Genomic DNA, 22260 nt, shown 5'->3' on the forward strand with positions numbered 1-22260 from the left:
GCCCGGAGCTGTGGTCCCTGCACGCATGGGCCATTAACGGGTACCCGCAAACCTCCCAGAGGGAGTGTTAAACACGATCGCACAGGCTAGAGCGCCGTCTACTAGACAACTCAATGCCTCGGAATGGTCAGTGTTTGCTGGCTGGGGCAAAGGCCGAGGCTTTTCACCTCCAGACTGCGGGGTTACGGAAATGCTTTCCTTCCTTCAAGAGCTGCTGGATAAGGGCAGAACCCCATCCACGCTCAAAGTTTATGTGGCGGCCATAGCTGCGTTTATAAAACCCGCGACTGGCCAGTCACTGGGAAAAAATGATCTGGTCATCCGCTTCCTAAAAGGAGCTAAGAGCCTAAATCTTCCCGGACCCCCCTCAATCCCCATGTGGGACCTTTCCACGGTTCTGGAAGCCATGAAAGGTGCCCTGTTTGAGCCGATCCATCTGTCGTTCAAGACAGCGTTTCTTATGGCTCTCGCTTCAGTAAAGCGCATAGGGGATTTGCAAGCGCTCTTGGTGAGCGCGACGTGTTTGGAATTTGGGCCAAATGACTCGAAAGTCATACTCAAACCAAGACACGGATATGTGCCTAAATCCCTCAACACACCCTTCAGGGCCCAGGTTATTTCCCTGTCCGCCCTGCCGGTTTATAACGAGGAGATGGACGCGAGCTTCCTTTGCCCAGTCAGGGGATTACGAGCTTATTTGTCTCGCTCGTCCGTTTTCAGACAGACTGAGCAGCTCTTCATTTCGTTCAGCGGTTGTGCTAAGGGACTAGCCGCGTCGAAACAGAGCCTATCCAGATGGATAGTTGACGCCATAGCGCTGGCATACACGTCAAAGGGCTTTAAATGCCCTTTAGGTGTTAGAGCGCACTCCACAAGAGGCATGGCCTCGTCGTGGGCTTGGTCTAGCGGGATTACCTTACAAGATATCTGTATGGCAGCAGGCTGGGCCTCCCCGTCTACATTTATAAGGTTTTATAACCTAGAGGTTCCCGCCTTACAGGCTAAACTACTATCGGTATAAAATCAAGTACTGTCTGCCCCCCTGCTTTGGCGCAGAATACTAAAATCGCTTGAGCACCGCTCGCTGACCGATAAAATTACCCCATGGGCAAAAAGTAAGACCCATACTGTTACACAGTTCAGGTCGAATGTTTTCACCCTGACTGTGTGGAACACTGTTGATGTGATTAGTTCCTTTGGATGCTAACTTATTGGGAATGACGCTGTTAGCCTCTCTTCTCAGACTCTCTATGAGTCCTTGGTGATTGTGCACTATATGAGCCCCGGGCACCTGCCCTTGGGACTTTGGTGTTGGATCCCAGCACGCATGGTGTTTTACATTGTGTTGCCCTAGCGTAAGATGTTACGCAGTACGAGAGAACCTCTCGTAAGAGAAGGTACTCGGTTACTAACGTAACCTCGGTTCTCTCTAGAAGAGGGAACGAGTACTGCGTATCTTGCCGTGCCTGCAACACGCTCTGGTTCGCTTCGGCGATGAAAAACCAGTGATATCAGCCTATCGAGCTATATTTATAGAGCTAGGCCACGCCTACTTCGGCGGGAAGGTGACGCAGTGGGCGCGAAGCGCCCCATTGGACCGTCACCAAAGGGCCTCTCTCGATAGGCTGCTGCAATTGCCGCAGGACAGCCAATAGGCACGCAAGCCGCCTTGCCTATGTCTGCATGCTGCTGCAACGCGTTTTACATTCATACAAAATCAAGGATAATTTTTGGCTTCAATATCTCGTGGAAAATAGGTTTTCCCCTAGCGTAAGATATTACGCAGTACTCGTTCCCTCTTCTAGAGAGAACAGAGGTTTCGTTAGTAACCGAGTACGTTTTTATTAGTTCATAAAAATACTTGGTTTAGTGTATGTATTGCAAAAAATAATTGTTCAAAACAGTTTGACTGGACTGTTACACTGTTCAGTGGATATTATGAGTACCACAATGGATCAGTCAATCCATCTGGCACTAACCTTCATTGAAGAGGAGAATCTTCCAGGTTATGAATTAGAGGCACCAGGGGCAATGTGTGGCACACGCTCCGCCTCTGTCTAGCTGAGGTTCGGCTTACATCCGGCAAAAGACGGGTAAACAGAACACACACAAAAAGTAGAATGCTATTGAGAGACAGAAAACAGCACTGTAAGTCTGTGCTCAGCAGGACATAACACTGGTGTAGTCTCTCATCAATATAACCAAGGGCCACAAAAAGATGAGCACTGTCAAGTGTGTGTAGTAAAAACAAAACAACAACAGGAAATGCTCCATTAAGAAGACAAAACACATATTTGTACTTTATTTGTGTACTGGAAAGGACTTTATTGTTATAATGTGCATATTTTGACTTCTTCATATATATTTGTCAATCACAAAAAAAAGGACAAGTTTGTAGTTGTACACATTATTCTGTAAGCATCACTCAGAAATGCCAGAGCTGCTCCGTTTACATTCACGTGGCTACGTCACCCCCAGTTACACGGAATAATACATTTCTGAATATTTATATCTTTACCGACATCACACAGCATGATATAACAGTAGACACTTTGCTTAAAATGTTTAACATTCACATTTTATAAAGAATTTGATACATACAATATTAGATATATGACAAAAGAATATATTTTTATCTCTTTATATTTCATAATCCACATATGTTGCTTGCTTCCTACCAGAGATCATGTTTTCTGTCTTTTTTTTTTTTTTGGTATGCAAAATTATCCTACACAAATAAATAAAACACAAACAAACATGACGGGAGTTAATTTCGGCACTTAAAAATGTTAAAACATTGAAAACCTAAGAAACCTAATCTGTTATCTATAACTCGCACACGGACACACACACACAACCCATAAATGCTTGAAATGTTCAAAGGGACCACTTGATAATGGTACTGTACCACAAGAGCTCAATTAATAGAATTGCCAGTGTTAATAGATTTTCAATGAAACTTTTGTTAAATCAAACACAATTCGAACTAAATGAGCTAAACCACTGCCAAGCGTATCCAAACACTAGTAAGCTTTACATGGTCAGCTGGACTTCAACAAGTCCTTAAGTTCAAAATGTTGTCTATGTGTTTTTTGTTATATGTTTCAAAAAAGTTCTTGACATACAATAAGTTAGCTAATTGGTCCTAATGATAATTGTTGCTCTAATCCAAGGCCATAATTAAAGCTTAAAATATTGATCCAAAAAACTAAAAATCCCCTTTCCTTTATATATAAATATAACAAAAAAAGACCTCTACTTGAGGCATATCATTGGATCTCAGTTGAAAACTACAATTATAAATTTCCCTTGGCATGGCGTTAATCGAGACTCTTTCTCAATGAGATGTTTTAGTTATAAAGAACGTCCCGGCACTCTCTTCACAAGGATGAGAGGCTTAATGACAGGAAGTTTATGGCTAGATAAGGCACTGACACAGTGGTGTATGTCTGCTTTGAGAGGTGTGTCGAAAAGGGAAAAGATGTGCTTGAGATAATTCTAGGTGGACCCTTGATGTAAGCCAGCTGTTGCAAAACCAAACCATTCTTGGGAAACAAGGTAAAATGTGAGAAACTCACAACTGCATGCTAACATATACTGTACTGTAGCAATGACTCAGAACGATCCAAGCCTGTTATACCGCGTGAAAGATTTCCTGGAATATCAAGGAGGTTTCCTTTTCTCAGTGTCACCTACAGTAAACCTTAAATCTGGGGTGTACATTAACCTGTCACACCCCACTTATTCCATATAAACACACATTCAACTGCCCAGGCATAGAGGATAATATAGCTTCAGTGTGTTTTACATTTTCACCAAAATTGACCTATAACCATCACAGAAATGCAATTCTAGAACCAAAAAATGATTTATAAAAATAAAAACATCTTAAAATGTTTTGAAACAAAAAAAATGAACTGTTTTGAAGGTTTTTGAGGTCTTTTGAGAGGTGTTCGGAATAAAACATAAGGGTATGATTTAAAAAAAAAAAAAGTACAGGCACAACATTTATTTTGCCTGACAATATAAAAAAGCCAAGTCAACCACTGAACACAAATGGAGTAGACTGGACAGTAACTGTACTGGATGGGAAACGCACAAAGCCATCGCTTCATTCTGTCCTTTTCTCAGGCGACACTTTTCATTCAGTAAGAGACCTTTGCAGAAACCTTTCTTTCTCACACACACCATTTCTTCTCCAGCATTCAAGTAGCATTTGAGAGGGAACTCCCACCTGACCCCTTCATCAGATGGATAACCAATGTCTGAGCTGGAAAAACAAGACAAAAAGGACAACAGAAACATTTAAGGATGTTTGTCTTGCAAAAGGGCTAGGCTCTCTTTGCTAAATATTGGTAAACTGTTCATTGTAAATGGTACCTTTAGCATTGTGCCCAGGTCTTACCTTGAACTGTCTGACATTACCCTCAGCCACCATGTGATGTTCATGTTCTGGAGTAATGCAGTACGCTATCCTCTGCAATGGAAGACATTCAAAGCACAAAGTGAACTAGCAGGCATAAACACACAGCAATAATGAACCACAAATCTAAACAAAAACTCAATTATCTGCTTCGAAACATATGGCAATGTGGCATTTTATTCTTCATGTGTTAGATGATCTCTGAAACCATTTAAGGTAGAAAGCCGCTTGTGGAAAATATGAGTGTGAAAGCACTGTGCCAGATGCCAGTAGCATGTTTGTGGCTTTGGGAAGTGACACATTTACAGATGAAAATATCTCACAGTTCTAGGACCACACAAAGTCATGAAGCAGATGTAAGTCAAGGACATATTTTATTGAGGACATTGAACACATGATGAGAATCAAACAAGGAATCTACTGGAGGCTCTGCTGGAAGTTCGTCTATCCAGCGTTCTTACTAGTGAGTGAAAATAAAGGGGTGTACTAATGTAAAACCTACTGTAATCTGATTTGATGTGTGTGTGTGTGTGTGTGTGTGTGTGTGTGTGTGTGTGTGTGTGTGTGTGTGTGTGTGTGTGTGTCTGTGTGTTTACATAACTTTTACAATTGTAAGAATGTATAAAGTTTTCTGTTATGATTAGGATGTGGGTTCTAGAACTTGCTGTATGCAAAAACAATCGAAGTTTATGTCCCCATTTAGATAGCTATGTAAACATGAGTGTATGTGTTTGCTTACCTCTTTTAATGTGCCTGGCACACTAAGGAATTTGTAGATGGCGTAGATGGGTACAAACAGCATAGAGGACAAGGCTATGGACCAGCCCACAATATTGGACCAGTAAGGGAAAGTATAATCATCATATTTCAGGTCGCCGGAGGTAACAATGCTGGCGATCACCACAAACTGCACAGAAAATAGAAGTTAGGAAGTACAGAAACATTAAAAAGTAATTCACTATTCAGTACAAAAGAATCAGATTTGTCAGCATAAGAAAATAAATCAAGTTATTTTTGATTGAAACTATTTGATTGCATCAGCTATATTTCAAGTCCAAATGTTCCCATCTAGCCTGTAAGAACTGCTTTGGTAGGTTAGGGTACATCCCAGAATGAATACATCACCTCTACTCATATCAGAAAATATTACAGACATGCACCTAAGAAATGGCAAGTTCATGTAGTATTATTCGCTTTACTTGTGTAAAACCACATAATTGATGATACCACATAAAGTACATTTTTAGGTTATCTGACAAAACTGGTTTAAAGTGTAATCTAACAGGGGGCAGAGATAGGACATTATATCCCTAAAATTCACATCAGGTCTTATGTTCGTTCTTTTTCACTCACCAATAAGAATGCTGGACTGACAAACTTCCAACAGAGCCTCCAGTAGATTCCTGGTTTGAAGCCCATCATGCGTTCAATGTCCTCACTAAATCTGTCCACACCTAAGAGGCAAACACACAAAGAAATTAGCAGCATCTGGACATCATTTTAAGATAAAAGAACCTGAGAACTTTCTCTGAATTGTGGCTTCTCTTCTTACAATATCAATGATGATCTGAACTCTCTGTACTGTAATCTTAGACAGAACTGTGTTCAAAAGTTATATATGAGAAGCGTTCGATGTCAGGAAGCAATGTCACGGAAGGCAGTGCCGATAATCTTGACATTTTTTAATCCTGAGGCTTTGAACTATTTGTACATGTTTGCTCTGGGGGGAGTTACTGATCCTTATATTTATGAAGTAGCCAAGGATCTTTCAAGAGTTATTGTCAAAATAATTTTACAGATAATGCATCCGAAAGTAAACAAACATAGTAGGACTATAATAAATGTCCTCCCATTTCTTACATGGGTTGTCTGCCGCAACTAGAACTACATATGCTTTGGAATAATAATAATATACTGTATATATATACACATTGATGAGATAAATGCTTGTGTTTCTCAATCCTGCTGGAAGATGAAAAAACTACACTCATCTGGGGGCAGACTAGGGGTGGGTGATATGGAAAAAATATTATTTTGTGGAAAACTCGATTCACGATTTTATCACGATTTATGTTTATGTAAACTTCACTGTTTATGTAAACCTTCTTTGTATTTGACAGTTTAAGCACAATAAGACACAAAAGATAACTTAGTTTTGTACTCAAGCTGGTTGTCAGGCTTTTAGTGTGCGCTTCCGGTGTACGCACTCAGAAAAGCACATGTCAGAACAGTGTGCGAATAAAATGTTTAACCGGCAAGGCTTTAAAATACATGCAATTAATCAACTTTTGTGGTTGTAAATAACTGCAAAGAAAAATAATAGTGGATATATTTGTCTACATATACAGCTACTTTTGAATGGTTGTCTGTGGAGAAAGATGCCCCCAGAATCCTGAACCAGCCATCTAGCTAAACTGCCAAAATCTAAAATGTATGATGCTGAGGAATCCCTGGGAGTAAGACTGAGAAACAGATAGGAAGGCTATAGCACACAACACCAGTGTGCTGTAAAACAGACTGCAAACCACAATAATTTTACTAGATGTAAAATTTACTAGATGGAAAACAGTAATGAACATACAGATTACAGATTACATGGAAGGATCATCATTATATGGTTTATGCAACATCCATGTAAATGTGAATTAGTTTGGGTCAGTAGTGGAAGATGGTCTATAAACATTAATGTATGAATGTATCTGCTCACCATAGAACCAAGATACTCCAATGGCCTCAATCAGCACCCCAAATAGAATGGATGTCCCTGCTGCATACTTGTCCAACAAGGTCAACACATAGATCCCTCCCTGTCATGACAGAGATACAAGACAAATGCTGCTGAATAAAGGACTTTTATTGATGAATTCATCATCATATTGTTTGCATGTAATTTTATATTGTGTATTTTCCCTGCTCATGATGTAATCATATAAATGTTTTTCCTGCTCATGATGTAAATAATCACATTCAAATTTATTCACAAAAACACTATGCTAATTTCTTATTTTGACTGTAAGCCATCAATTGATGCAATCACATGGATGACATCACTGAATCTAAAGACAATGAATAAATATTATGCAGTAAAAACAGCACAATATGTACAATCCAAATGTACAATTTTGGAAATTTGATATTTATAATGTGACAAAAAAACAAATATCAACAAGAGTATTTTCATATTGTGATACTGCCCAAACACTTGGCAATTGACTAAAGCAATTGTTAGACTCAAAATTAAATGACACAGACCCAACAGACTTACATTTGTGACGCACAGAAGGGCTACTAGGAATGTCCCAAATGCTGTAGCAAACGTAAATATCTTTCTATTCCTCTTGAGGATTTTGAAGTCATCTGAGAGCCCAGTGATTACTGCTTCCATGCCACCCATCTAAACAGTACATTACATCAAATAAAAGGAATATATTTTACTCTTAAAGATAGGCAATATGTTTTAAAGCAACACTTTTTTTAGTTGTAGTATTAATTATTAGTGTATTTGTGTTTATTTATTTTTTTGTCTATTCAATTTCATGTGAGATGGCGCTGGCAAGTAAAAAGGTGTGTTTAACAAAAAGAACTCTTAGCATGCTCTTTACCATACAAATACAAAATCATCTGAACCTAGACAATAACAAGATTCATTTGTACTCACAGAGCTGTCAATCCCAAGAGTCAGAAGCATAATGAAAAAGACTATCGCGAAGAATGTAGATCCAGGTAGAGTTGAAATCGCTTCTGGATAGATAATAAACACCAGTCCAGCTCCTGCACACAGATATAAACAATTAAAAACACAGATCAGCAGAAGGACACAGCACTACCCCCCCCCCTAAAAAAAAAAAAGTTTGTTTAGGGTCACACTCTGGGTAACCCCTAAAAGAAGAAAGAAAAGTACACAGTATAAAACTGAGAAACATGAAAAGGTTGAGCAATTCATAAAAAAGACAGGACAGTGAAGATGTGGGAGTAACAGACCCTCAGTGGCCACATCCTTTATGTTGACACCATGCTGGTCAGCCATATACCCCAGTACTGAGAAGATGGCAAATCCTGAGAAGAAACTGGTTATGCAGTTTATTGTGCTGGTCAGAAGAGCATCCCTGCAACAAAGCACAAAATGAAAGTTTACATCTTAAGTCTCAAAACTTGCTGAGAAGGATCTATGACATAAACACTTTGAGGCGATGCCAAAGCTGTGGTTAAACCCCATTGTGGATCCACTCAAATCTCTATCAAGACGCATTTAGATGGTTCCTGTGCAAAGCACAAACTGTGAAGTTTCAGGTTTGCCATTTTATTTTAAAACCTTGTTTCCATGTTCCCACAATTTCTGCCAGTTGCAATGACTAGACATTACAATAGCCCAATTCATAACCAAACAAAAGGTCCAAGAAGGAGGATTGTAACAAATCATGTCTGATTTTAAACATTTCAAAGTGTGTGAACTAGGGTGGAACCATTTAGTGTAGTCTGTGAAGAAGCACATAAATCTGAGCAGCCATCTGCTTGCAACATTATGTCCTATTTTGAAATAACTGTAGATTTTGGGTCTTAGTAAAACATCTATGCCCTGGAGAGCAAATATCTTTTGGAACATCAACATATTGGGATGTGAAATCAATACTGCTTACTGTAAGTCATTAACATTCTTCAGATGTATGCATTGACTAGGCATCAAAAGCATGATTTCAAGCAATTTAACAGAAGCTAACCAAAGTGGGCACTTACTTTTAAATGAATAAATCAATTAATCTGTTTTGCCTCTTCACACTTTCAAAACACTTCATTCATGGAATGAATCACCTCATCCACAAGCCGTTTATGACCAATTAAACTGTTTGCCAATTTACAAATTGATTATTAACTGACAAACTTATTTACAACACCATTCTTTCATCCTTACCCAGACAATTATCACCTCTTGTAATTGTAATTTCCACCTCTGCAATAAAAACTCTAAAATGAATTAGTCTTGTGATGTAATGGAGTATTATGAGGTTAAATCCTCAGTGCACAACCGATTCAGTGGTGAAACATCTTGACCTCCTGATAATCTTAACAGATTGTTATCCACAAAGCCTACAAGGTGATTGCCACCTGCTGGCCCCACCAACAACTTTTCCTAAGTTTTGTCTCTGGAAACAGCATGCTGGTTTTCCGTGAGAACTTCAATCCATAAGCAAGCAAAGCCAGAGCTTCACAGTCTCAGTGGACTACCATTGTTGGGCTGCAGTGTGAAATGGACATGGGCTAAAAGATCAAGCAATAAATCAACATAAGCCTTTATGTAAGAATATTTTGCTTACATTGGAACCTGTTTTAGCGATCACTAAGGAAGAATTTGGAAATTCTGTAATTCTGAAGAGAAATTATTTTTAGAGACCTTACCACTTGTATCAAAGACTTGTCGTACCTGTAGCAGTTATTGTCGAATTTATTGTAGCTAGCGAAGGCAATAAGGACTCCAAACCCAGCTCCTAGAGAATAGAAAATCTGAGTAGCTGCATCAATCCATACCTGCAGCAAACAAAAATGAGTGACAATCCATCTAAGAGAAGTATGTCGTTGTGACTATTTTTTTTAGGTCCGTGATATACAGTATATCTGGATAGTTCATCAATTAAGTTGAGCCATTGGCATGAACTTACTTGAGGGTTATTGAGCTTCTTTAAGTCAATGTGGAGATATGCCCTAATTCCATTCATTGCACCAGGGAGAGTTATGCCTCGAATCAGCAACACCAACAACACTATGTAGGGCATAGTAGCTGTAATATACACCACCTAAACACAAACAAATAAAGCTCTGTCCATTTTTGCCCATTGAAATGAGATCACTTTACAATGAACAGTGCTATATAAATTGAAAATGTTACTATTACAGAGAGAGAAAAGTATTAGACACATGACTGACAGGAACGGACTAAATCAAACAGCTATATACTGCTATTATCATTTGAGAGTTTTTGCACCTTTCCAGAGGATTTGACTCCCTTCCACAGGCTGAAGTAGAGGATAAAGACGACCACAATAAGGCAGAGGCAGAGCTCCCAGCGAGGAAGACCTAGGTCATCGATGCCTTTACTCTCATGAATGTGCAGCACTCCGCGCCTGGAGGATGAGAAATGGTATGAAAAATGGAAAAGTACTGTCCTAATTTGATATTTTGCAATAAGGATTTTTACTGTATATGTTTTTTTTATTTTTATTTTTTTATATTTTAAATAAAAAAATATTTTGGAATAATATAACATTCTTTCTAGAGAAATGTAGTGTTGTGCGCCTTGTTCAAAGGCTCTCCAGTAGTAAAGGAAGTGTCCTGGGCCACAATCCTTTTGAATCCTTTTGATTGTTTTCCTCATCAAATTAAGGATAAATCTTATCAATGTATCTCCAACAAATAAAACATCCATTATTATAACGTGCTCTATTTCAAGTCATGCTCCAAGAGAATAGGGTAAAAATGTTCATCTTCACACAAAAATTGGTTTTGAAAATATACTGTACAGGTCCAATTGTGTAAGGAACGCCCTCCACACAGGGTTGTGGGGGGGGGGGGGGGGCCTCACTCAGTTACAAACCACTGAAATTCTGGGAGGATGTAGGAGTAGCTTGTTACTTGACGTCACTGCTCTTATCATACTTGGAAAAGGGGGTTTTAAGTTTCCCTGTTGAATGTATAAAATAGAAAGGGATGTTCTCCCAAGTTAATGTATGATAAAACCTTGTCCTGATAACTGAATAACCTATAAAGAATCTACAACTACAAAGAATTTAGTCCACGTCAACTCTGTCTAGGGAACTATGTCTTGTTTTTATAGCACATTCTTACACCCTTTTATGTGCTTTATGTTATGCTTACTTTCACTCACGTTTTATGGCAGTTTCCTCAAGACAGTCCTGATGTTTATTTTATACTAACATCAACCTAATCTTCACAGAAGCTTTTATAGATTTTATGAAAAACATGATTTAGCCAAATTATGAGCCTTTCAATTATATATATTTTTTTTAAATTGTCTCTCACTAGAGCAACAATGATATCTCAGAAAATATGTAGCACTGGATCCAAATGCAGTGTCTGAAATTATATAATATAGAAGGAACAGAGAAACAGAATTAAGCTCATCAAACAATACACCCGTGAGACCTGACAAAGAACACTGGCAACGCAAAGGCTTACAGTATATACAGAAGGGCTAATTGGTAACAAGAAACAGGTAAGAACAATCAGGGAATAACAAGAGGAGACAAGAAACCAGGTAGAACTACAAACTAAAAGTCCACACAACAAAAACACTCAGACATACAACCATTACAATTAATATAGCCAGACTAGTACAAACACACGCATTTTCAGTCTATGTCACACACTGTGTTGCGTCAATCGTCTCAAAGGTTTTTCCAGATCATAAATTACCCATACACCCCTTTTTCCCTCAGGTTCTAGCTCCCCAAGAGGGATGAACTATTTTTCTAACATTTTTATGTCTGCATAAATAAAATAAAAAATATTAAAAATGAATATTATTGCTGGTTTCTAGAAAAAAATATCTGGATACACTCCATAAAAAGAGTCTCTGTAGAATGTGATCTGAATGATTCCTGTGCTGCACCTCCCAGTGAGGTTCAAAGAGGAGAAACAGTACAAGCCATTGTTCTTATATTATAAACAAACCCCTATAGCACTGCTAGAACATTTCTGTAGCTTTTCCTTCTGAAAGAGGTATCTTGTAGAGGAAAAAAAAATTCTGCCCTGTTTGAATACACTTTGTTTATGAGTTCCAACGTTAGTAGCCATGATACGAAAGGAAGCAGACTTGATCCATCTCTAGTTTACCTTTAAAACTTGGAAAACTCTGAATATTAGCCTTAGGACAGTTGTCAAGTGGCAAGGTTGTCTTTAAGAGCAACACTTTAAACTTTAAGTTTAATTTGGTCATGCACTGGGAATAAGGGGATAAACATGAGAGTGATGTCTACAGAAACACAGATGATGAAGCCATCAAGGCTGAGTTAATGAGGAAAAGGAAAGCCAGACAAACCGTCAAGGCTCAAGAGAAAGGAGACGGTCCAATCCATCTCCACTCGTTCAAAAGTGTTTGAAGTTTCCAATTTGCGTCATCATTGCCAATAACATCACACTAGAATTTGTCAATCCGCCTGTCCTGCTACAGCTTGACCTTCAATCCACTCTCTGTGACATTTCATTTGACCCCTGGATCTTTAACATACTTACACCCTATACAAATCTATTTGATTAGATCAGTCTGTCATGACAATAAATACTTTCACAAATGAGCTCACTCACATTTTATGCAAGATTATGCATTCTATGGATGGATTTTTTTCACCAACCCTTTAGTAAATAATTTTCTAATGAAATCTATTAGAACATCGAAAAACATTGAAAAAAGTTTCCCTTTATCCAAAGAACCAATTACAGACATGCCGAGAGTGCACGTTAGGTTACATTGCATTAGGGAGTTTCCAAGTTTTTTTTGTTTTTGTTTTTTGGCTTGCTCACCAGGGGTATTAAGGCACTATTTTATGCAAAGCTGCAAAAAAAAAATACACAACTAAAGCAGACAAGACTTGACTCCAGGTACACTGTAACAAATTGCCAGGAATTTACAGAGTATTATTTTACAATAAATTACTGTAGTCAAAAAATTAACAGCTAAATGAATGCATGCTGGGTCATTTTCTAACACATTATTGTTAATCAACAGCAAAATGATGCTGACATCCCAGTAATTTACTTTTGTTTTACTGTGAATTCACATTATAAAGTTGTCTTTAACCATGCCACTGTAAGAAATTATATTGTTTAGGACTGTAATTGTTTTGAAGTCACCAACATGGTGATTCATGTTTCATTTGCTTGGGACCTTGTATATTGATATTCACATTTCTGTTCTAGCCAAGTCAGAAGTGTGACAAATGAAAACATTTGTTAAAACAACAACAAGCTAGAATATAAAATAAGCTAATTGGCTGATTTTAAGTTAGTCAAACTATACTATTATTATCAGCATAAAGATTTACTTATACCTAATTTCAAATTCATAATTGTTTGTAAATGGATATTTCACAATAGTAAAGCAGCTGCTGATATTTATCTTTGAAAGGTGTGACATCATGCAACACAAGATTTTGTTTTTCAAATCACCTAATGATGCACAGACATCAATACTGACATACAAAACACAACAATGTGACACTCAACAAATAATAATAATAAAAAAGATAAATTCTGAACATTACAAAATAAACTAACAACACAAACTGCTAAAAGTGAAACAAAAATAAGTTTAGCAGCACAGATAAAACCAACAAGAATCCAGAAACTACACAGCATAATCTATTCATGCTGCACTGCATGCTGGATACCTTCAGAATACAGTATGATATTCCAAGAGTTAGATACAAGAGAAGTCCTACTATGGAATTACTGTGAACGTCAATTATTAAATGCAATTATTAACCTGGAATATACTGTAATTTTACACTAAAAATTTTAAGTGTATAACAAAACATTGCATGTGACATCAGTGTATATAATTAACTTTTCAACAAGCACAAGCAAAAAAAAAAAAGACAGTAATTAGGCTAAATCATCATGGTCACCTTTTGTTCATTCTTTGACCTTGGACTTTCGCATTCACTTTTACGCTGCCTTTTAAAGGATCCCATGATTAGTTATTTATAGCAAATGACAATGACAAATCATTGTGTTGCACTATGACAAAAAGCAACTGTCATAATTTATAGTCCAAGAAAGAACACACAAACAGAAAAACCGTCCTGAATAATCTTATTATAAATATAAAAACAGAGCACTTTTTTATTTTGTGGCAGCAGATCTGGAGCTTCAGATCAGTCTGTGTGACAGCGGTTTGGTCAGACGCACGACAGATGTGAACCTCCCCTAATTTAATAATTACATTAGATTGGTGAGTATCTTGGCAAGCGTTCCCTCTAGAGCTCTTCATTCATCTGATGTCCTGTCCTTGCCAAGCTAAATCCAAACACCTACGATTTCAACATATCCTCAGCTATGTACTCTAAGCCAGAAAATGGCCACAGAAGAGCTTTCTGATGGCATGTGGGGTCTCATCACAGCTTGCTTAACTCTGGAGCAAATTATATTTGTTTTCATAACAGGCAACAGAATGTCCTAAGATGTGCTTGTGAAACTGCACATTCGTTGTGGTTATGGACCCCTCGGGCTGACAAGAGTTCAGGGCTGTTTATATATTTGTATTATATTTCCTTCCTTTTTATTTTTGTAAATAATTAAATCAAGCATTGCAAATACATAGCATTTTTGAGACAATAACCTTCATATCACATGTAAAAGAGTATTTACTGAAACAACCCCATGGCATTTGTTTAAATTTCACGATAAAAAAATCAAACAAGCACATCATAATGAACCTATATTCTAAAAGTTCATTATTATGAGCTTGCTTATTATTTTATTTATTTTTATTGATTCTTATTTAAAGGCACAATAAGTATTTTACAAATCTCTGTCTTGGCTTTCCAAATGATTATATGTTTTCCTCAAAATCCACATTTCTGTCTTCATGACATCAGTCGGGTGTTAAATCTGAGACTGTGTGTGATAAGACAAGATTTCAGTAATGACGGAATAATTAGATTTAGGACACCCGCTGTGTAAAACAATACAATGGAGCAGTAACGGTTCATTATTCTCAACAAACAGTGATTGACTCGAACATGTCAAGATCGGCAGAGACAGCATAGTGAAAGGATATGTGGGTGGCGCACAAGATGCTGAAATTCGCTTTGTTGAGCTTGTCATATTTTGCTTTTGTCTGGTTGTCGGTTGTTTTAGAAAGATGTGTAGCATGAGGGTTTGTGTAAGACCAATGAATTTGACTGGGTTTTATCTGGGGCGTCCGGATTGATAGCTACTGGTTCAACAGCTTTTTCTGTGATTGGTTTGTAGCTATTCTGAGCAAAACACTGCTTAATCTAATATTTAGTTTATGGCACACCTGCTGAGCATGTGAGTCTGCTGTATCTGTGACGGTAATGAATATTCTCTAGTGCCCTGTGTGCTGTTCCATGATGGCAGGATTACTGGTGGCCAAAAACTATTATAATGGAGCGGCATGAGGGGGAAGAGCGGAGGAAATGACAGCTTTCCACATCCCCTCACATGCAGAAGACAGCTGGGGAAATGACACTTCAAAGCACTGCTGGGTGGGAAACCAGTCCAAAAGAGGGTAAGAGCACAGGAGCAGGAGAAAGTGAGAAAAACAGACTGAGAACAAGACGAGCAATAAGTACAAGAAGTGGTAGATCACCAGGAAAGACAGGAAAAGAAGTAGAAGAAACAAGGAGGAAACAAGTTGAGGGTTCGAAGAATTACAATAAATTATATATTAAAATATATGTATATATATATATATATATATATACAGTACAGTAGATGAACATCCACACTATGAAGCAGTGTCATATCAGGCCAAATCAAATTTGTTATCCTTATCCAGGATACTTTCTGGAAAACATTATAAAATAGCAAAACATTTTAAGCTAATTTAAATGAAACCTAATTTTCACACTTAATGTGCATCAGAGACAGTCTACCTGTTAAGAATTAATGAATATACAAACATGCATCAGATTTTAATTGAAGGAATGAACACACAGTGACCCTCACTAGAATCTGATGACGTGTCTTTGATTTTGTGCGAGTGATGTGGGTTCTTCATTGTTCCATGCATTCTTCTGGTTTCCCCTAACACAAGGAGCCAAATTCTCCCTTAGACACGGAAAAGGACTGCTTTTCTTTGAAGTGCAAGTGCCTGCCTTTCTTTCAGTCTACATCAAGAGTGTTATAGCCCTGTACATGTCATAGATTGTAGACAGGATTTTCAGAGTTTCGAGCGCTGCATAAAAGTTTCAGTGATACTGACCTAATTTTGAGCACTTTTAGGCCAGAGTTTTCACATCCGATCAGACTATTGTGCCTGTGTTCTACTCATGAGCAGCAACAAGGTTCAATATACCTGGATGATCATAAGTCATACAGGTTTGTAATGAGAGTGAGTAAATGATGACAATTTTCATTTGTAGTTGAACTTTCCATTTAAAGATGAAAGATCTCATGAATGCTCAGTTCCCAGATTTATTTCCTCAAAGGCTTTCTAAGTTGAAATAACTCTGAAATGTGGCAATATTACTGAATAAATGCAGACTGAAAACATTTATCTTTGCATTCCTCCATGATCACTAAAGCAACAAACTTTTCCAAATGGCTGCCCTCTGATACATATGCATCTCATGTCTGAGAAAAAAACAAAACAGGTTTTGTAGCTTCACTGTTCTAGAAGAAATTATAACAACTGCTTAAAAAATTTCCATCAGCAAGGATAAGAATTCTCATCTAGCCAAAAAATTATGATAGCTGCTAGAATGGCCGGAAATCAACCTGTCTTCTAATACACCTCACCGGTTTAGTCTCTTTCATAGCTGACTCCTCATTCAACTACATAGTAGAAGGGCCGGATTTATGCCTTCTAGGCATATGACTATGTGGAGACTCTATAAGACAACATCTAGATAATTTTAAATATCGGGCAGAAACCTTGTATCTCCATATTTCGTCATTTTTTTGTTGTTGCCTAAATCATTACTATTGGTCATATTTTACGTCTGTCTGTAGATTTTGAAAAAAATTAACCAATGAAAAGTATTAAAAAGAGCTTCAGACTAAACCTCATATCCCCTTGGATCCTCAAACTGTCAATGAAAACTCATAACTCCACCCGACCTATATCGTGAATGAAGTGCTGCACGCAGTTTGAACCGTCTCTGCTTGTTTGCAATGCAAGGGTAAAGAACTGATTCTTTGAATAAGTACATAGTACATACAAATTATTAAGTTGTAAGTTGATGAAAACGTAATGCGATGCACTTATTGCCTCAGGTGCGGAACTTCTAATGATGGACAAAACATTCGTTGATCAAAAACTTTAAAACTCTTTGAGACTTTGAAACATTTAAGCTTGATTTTGGTTAAATGTTTATAATATAATAACACATGCAAGTGTTTGACTAAATATAAAGCCACAATATCAACTTGGAATATAGTGGCCCAAAATGTATTTTGCCTATGCCACAATATGAGGTAAATCAGGCCCTGACTAGCAGTAATGATTAATTACAGCCCAAAACCCTTCAACACAGCCTGACAGAGACAGAGACACAGACACAGCACAGGTTTGAAATGTGTTTTTCATCTTTTCCTGTCCGATCTAAAAGATATCATCCATATCTATAAGAATGTTTTCATGATCTCACCAGACACGCACACAGCTACGCAGCCAATACTGTGCATATGTGTCATGCTTGTGCCAGCCCTGCAAAACATTACATGCTTAACGGAATGAAAGAATGGATAGAAAATAAATCCCGAACAGCGATAGCCAATTGGTGAGTTATAGCTCCATTACAAGCTTTATCAGCAAGACTCCATAGGAAGCGGCAAGCAACTGGTACATCATGACAAATTGGAACAATGTCGGAAAACATCACAGATATTGTGAAGCATAAGGAAACACCTGACTAGTGAAACAGGTATATCACTCATAACTGATTTTGTTAGTGAAGATGTTTCATGTACTTGTTTTAATATGTTTGGAACACCTGACAAAACAAAATAAAAGAGTTGTTTAATAAGCATGGTACTCGTACTTTTGAACAAATCTCAAGCTGACTGCTGTCGTTTAAACAGTGAGCCTATCAACTGTCTGCCTAAATTCTTTTAACTGACATTGCTTCACACCTAAAACTTTGTTTGCTTTCATGCTACTGTAAATAAGCTTGTGCAATAATACACAACTAAATTACAACTGCAAAGCTACAGAGCAAAAGATTTTTGGACTCACTCGTAGAACTCTGCAGCCGGTGTGTTCTTGTACTTGGCATAGGAGGTTCCATTACCCAAGAAGGTGGCATTGAGCAGCTTTAGATTTGTGCAGTTGGGGCTGTTCCACGGGTTATCACAATTGAGCCAGGGCAGCTCACTCGTCAATGAAGCAAATAAGTAATACAGAGACCAGGCTATGATGACGTTGTAGTAAAAGCCCACATACAATGCTATGACGATCACAGTGTAGCCCACGCCTGAGGAGGAAAGTCACAAATATTTTGTTAGTATATGGGCTAAAGTTTTGCTTTATCTGTTTCAGGCCTCTGTTTGCTTAAATACATTAAGTTTAAAGTGTGTGCATTGACATTAGTCACATCAGAGCCACTTCATAATCTAGTTCACTGACCCAACAAACAGTTGTTGGCTTTTGTTGGATCAGTGAGTTAACCCGCCAGGTCAGTGTGAAAATGAAACATCCAAAAAACTATTTTAGAACATTTGTTTTGCCGTTTATTGGGTAGTGAAGGAGCTATATGTGTTGCAACTCACAGTGTTTTGAGAACATGGTACATTTCATCTCAACATCTTTTGTTTACAAATTTTCAACGTACCTTTAAATACAGGGCAGATCTTCCAAACAGTGGCTGCTCCCTCTCTGTTATACTGGCCAAGGGCAAGTTCCATGTAAAACAGAGGCATCCCAGCAATAAACAGGAACAGAATGTATGGGATCAAAAAGGCACCTGGGGGACACATTATCGAATTTAACATTTGATTGCTGACAGAATTCCACAGATGGCCAAAGAATAAATGACAACTGAACAATAGACATTTGTCATAGCTGCTTATGTAGTGAATGGTCAATCTACAGTGGATTTAGAGCCAGTTTGATATAATCAGTTCTTAACTCTGACTTTGCGTAGTTTGTAGGCTATTATAATATATATTCAGATGGGAAAAATGATTCATGGTGTGGCCATTACATTAGAGGTGAATTGTATCATGTCACAAATTACCTTCCCATGAAGCTGTCTGACCCCTGACCCATGATGTTTTCAAAATCAGAGATGTTAGCAATCTACCCTGCTCTATTTGTCTTTGCTGAAGCCGGTTTCAAAATGATAGTTTTAATCATTAAGTCATTCTCATATTTTGTGTTACTTTGCCCTGAAGAAGACCACTTGTTGGTCGAAACATGTTGGCTCGTGTACTTTTAAAATTATTTAAGCCATACTAAATAAAGGCTTTTTAACTGTATCCTTCTCCTCATTGAAAACTTGATTGAGTGCCTGGGACCTGCTTTTCGTTTCTTTGGATCTTTTCCCTACCCCAAGAGCACCTATCACGGATTTTACAACTTTGCCTGGTTGAACCTTTTACAGTTCATTATAGATTTAATATTATAATTGGTGCTTTGTTTATCACACACAAGGAAATATTTTGTTTATTTTACTAAAAGGCCAGTGATTGTCATGATGCATTTAAATGAATACACTTTTGCAAAAGTCTCAAACCTTACCTAGTACCTACATGCCTAAAGAGTGAGAAAATATAATTAGTTACTCATAAATTATAAAAGATAACAAAACTGTTAAACAATAGCCCACTAGTAGTTAATGAGTTTGCTGACATTGAGACATCTAGTTCCAGCACAAAGTGCTGGCAGGTTGTTCAGAGAAACAACTGGTTCATAATCCCGAATGATTTTTAGTAATAATGATTGGAATAGATTGGCATCATGAAATTAGCTTTTTTCAAGTATCATTGGTCAAAACCTCTTGTGCCTAGCAAGTTTTTTTCACGTCTTAACAACAAACACTAAAAAAAAAAACGCTTCTTTTTTATTTGTTTCACTTAAAAAAAAGGTTACATTCACAGTAAAAGATGGCAGCTGTAGTTAACTTCACCTTAAAATTTCAGAGATGCTGTTACAAGCATTCTAGGACGATATTTCGGTGACTGCATATGTTATTAATGTGTAATTAAATAATATTATGTTGATATACCAACCTAACATTTATAGTTTAAAAGTATATGTATTGCTTTGTTAAATGTAAATACAATAAAAATATGTAAAAGATATTCTCCATAAATTTTGGGGTGATTCATACTTTTTCTGAAAATGTAAAAACTTTCAAAAGTAAAAGGTTTAATCTTTTAAAAAAACATGTTAAGACAACAGTTAACAAATGGACAGATTTGACAAGCATTTTAATAGCATTTTTCATTTATTTTAAGATCCTCTTACTCATCAGAACAGCAATACATTTATTTAACTCAAATCTATTTCTGAAACACATGTGTTTTAGAAACAGTTTGAGACACAGTGTGTCTGTTCTACAAATCTGCAATTCGAATGAATTTCAAAGGCAATAGCTAAGAGTTTGAAAGCTGCTCCACGAAATTGTAGTTTATTACGTATAACGCATAATTAGCCCGTGTGTAAAAGCAAAGTAAAGGGTGACCCTCAAAATAAATAGGCTAAATCTTACCTCCTCCATTTTTGTAACACAGGTAGGGGAACCTCCAGACATTGGCCAAGTCCACAGCAAAGCCTATGACTGAGAGTAGAAAGTCCAGTTTCTTGCCCCATGTCTCCCTTTCCACATCCTCACCGGAGCCGGGGGTGCAGCCGTGGGAGCTCGGAGAGGCCACGACAGAGGAGTTCGTGTACTGGACCCCGTTCTGCTCCTTCACCAGGATCAGCTCCACTTCCTTTTTCTCCACGTTAAACTGTTTCAACGGGGCCACTGAGGACAGTTTGTGCTCAGGCAGGACTTGGATGTTCATCTTTGCGCCCTGGCGCTCTCGTGGCCCCGAGGATGTGGAGCAAGTGAGATGCGTGCCGCTCGCACTGACGATGATGATGCTGATGATGATGCTGCTGCTGCTGAGGAGGATGATGATGAATAGGAAACGCTACAGCAGTTGCTCTCCCGGTGAGGTAGAGATTCTTGCCCAGCTTTCACCAGCTGAAAGATAGGAGAAATTAAAGTTCACTGTTACTGTGAGACATTAAAGCATTCCATGCACCATCAACACTGTTAAACAACCGAGCGCGCAAAACGATTTACAATCAATGAATGTTCGAACGGGTTGTGTCACGGTTAAGGAAGAAAAGAAAACTTTACAGTGACAAACACTCGACATTTCCTGTTGGACGCACCACACTTCATGGAATAACTGTATATGTCTGCATAAAGTGTCTCTTGTGGAGTCTGGAATACTTAAAGATGACTATGTACTTGTCAACATGAGGGGGTCCCTCCATGATCCGTCCCTCCTGCTTGATCCAGAAAATAAGAGACTGCTGCTTTTCATGGAAGTTTTTACTCTCCCCTCCCTTCCAGTTGGAGGCTATAAATTGCGATCATTTAAACAAACATCCAGTTTTTCCACACGTGATCATTTTCTGTATGATCATCATCACCGTCGTCAAATTGTTAGTATTTTTGAAGCTTCCCCTCCACCCCGAATACCACACTCATCTACAAAAATGCGGTGCGCCACCGCTGGACTTAATAAGGAATAAGCACCTTGCGAGATTTATTATTATTTTTTCTATAGTCTTCTATAGGAGTTTGAAAACATATCCTCCAGGAAAAGACTTTTGTCCACTGTATTGGACATTATATTTTAGTGAATTTCTCTGGCATCATATGTCACAGTTTCTTTTAGAGATACCAAATGTTTGGAGGCCAAATGTATGGGAAATTATAATATTTTATAATTAGCATTTAAATGACTAATTTTCAAATTGTTTTTCATAATGCAACATCTCAGGAAAATGTGGTTTCTAATCAAAATATGTAGAGGACACCAGGACTTAAAACATGTTTATCAGGCATTTTGGGTGACACAACAAGTGAAGGGAAAAAAATATATATCAATATTCCTATGAAATATTAGATATTATTACG

The 22260-nt window shown here is 37.7% G+C and overlaps 1 protein-coding gene across 2 annotated transcripts; it reads right to left on the reverse strand.

The window, feature by feature from the left end:
* Positions 1 to 3994: 3994 nt before the first annotated feature.
* slc6a2 (solute carrier family 6 member 2) lies at positions 3995 to 21819 on the reverse strand. Of its 2 annotated transcripts, none has more exons than XM_056265340.1 (15): positions 21586 to 21819; positions 20833 to 21312; positions 18952 to 19083; positions 18357 to 18594; positions 10401 to 10539; positions 10078 to 10212; positions 9843 to 9946; positions 8405 to 8529; positions 8082 to 8194; positions 7689 to 7817; positions 7131 to 7230; positions 5777 to 5877; positions 5163 to 5330; positions 4406 to 4477; positions 3995 to 4270 (listed from the first exon to the last, which is right to left on the reverse strand). In XM_056265340.1, the coding sequence occupies exons 2-15, from the start codon at positions 21128 to 21130 to the stop codon at positions 4247 to 4249; spliced, it is 1878 nt and encodes a 625-aa protein (XP_056121315.1). In that variant the 5' UTR covers positions 21131 to 21312; positions 21586 to 21819; the 3' UTR covers positions 3995 to 4246. The 2 variants fall into 2 exon arrangements, with proteins under 2 accessions (XP_056121315.1, XP_056121316.1); XM_056265341.1 differs by having other exon boundaries at positions 21507 to 21819.
* Between the last annotated feature and the right edge of the window lie 441 nt (positions 21820 to 22260).

The sequence above is a fragment of the Rhinichthys klamathensis genome, unplaced genomic scaffold, assembly GCF_029890125.1.
Source record: "Rhinichthys klamathensis goyatoka isolate OS25496 unplaced genomic scaffold, OSU_Roscu_1.1 h1tg000232l_1, whole genome shotgun sequence".
NCBI classification, from domain to species: domain Eukaryota; kingdom Metazoa; phylum Chordata; class Actinopteri; order Cypriniformes; family Leuciscidae; genus Rhinichthys; species Rhinichthys klamathensis.

What these genes read in the sequence shown, in the direction of transcription:
- slc6a2 (XM_056265340.1), bottom strand. Translation starts at nt 21,130, where the DNA reads ATGAACATCCAAGTCCTGCCTGAGCACAAACTGTCCTCAGTGGCCCCG. An exon ending in AAAGGATGTGGCCACTGAGG is followed by an intron (nt 8,195 to 8,404) that starts GTCTGTTACTCC and finishes ATCTGTGTGCAG; the next exon opens with GAGCTGGACTGGTGTTTATT. An exon ending in GTAATGTCAGACAGTTCAAG is followed by an intron (nt 4,271 to 4,405) that starts GTAAGACCTGGG and finishes TTGTTTTTCCAG; the next exon opens with CTCAGACATTGGTTATCCAT.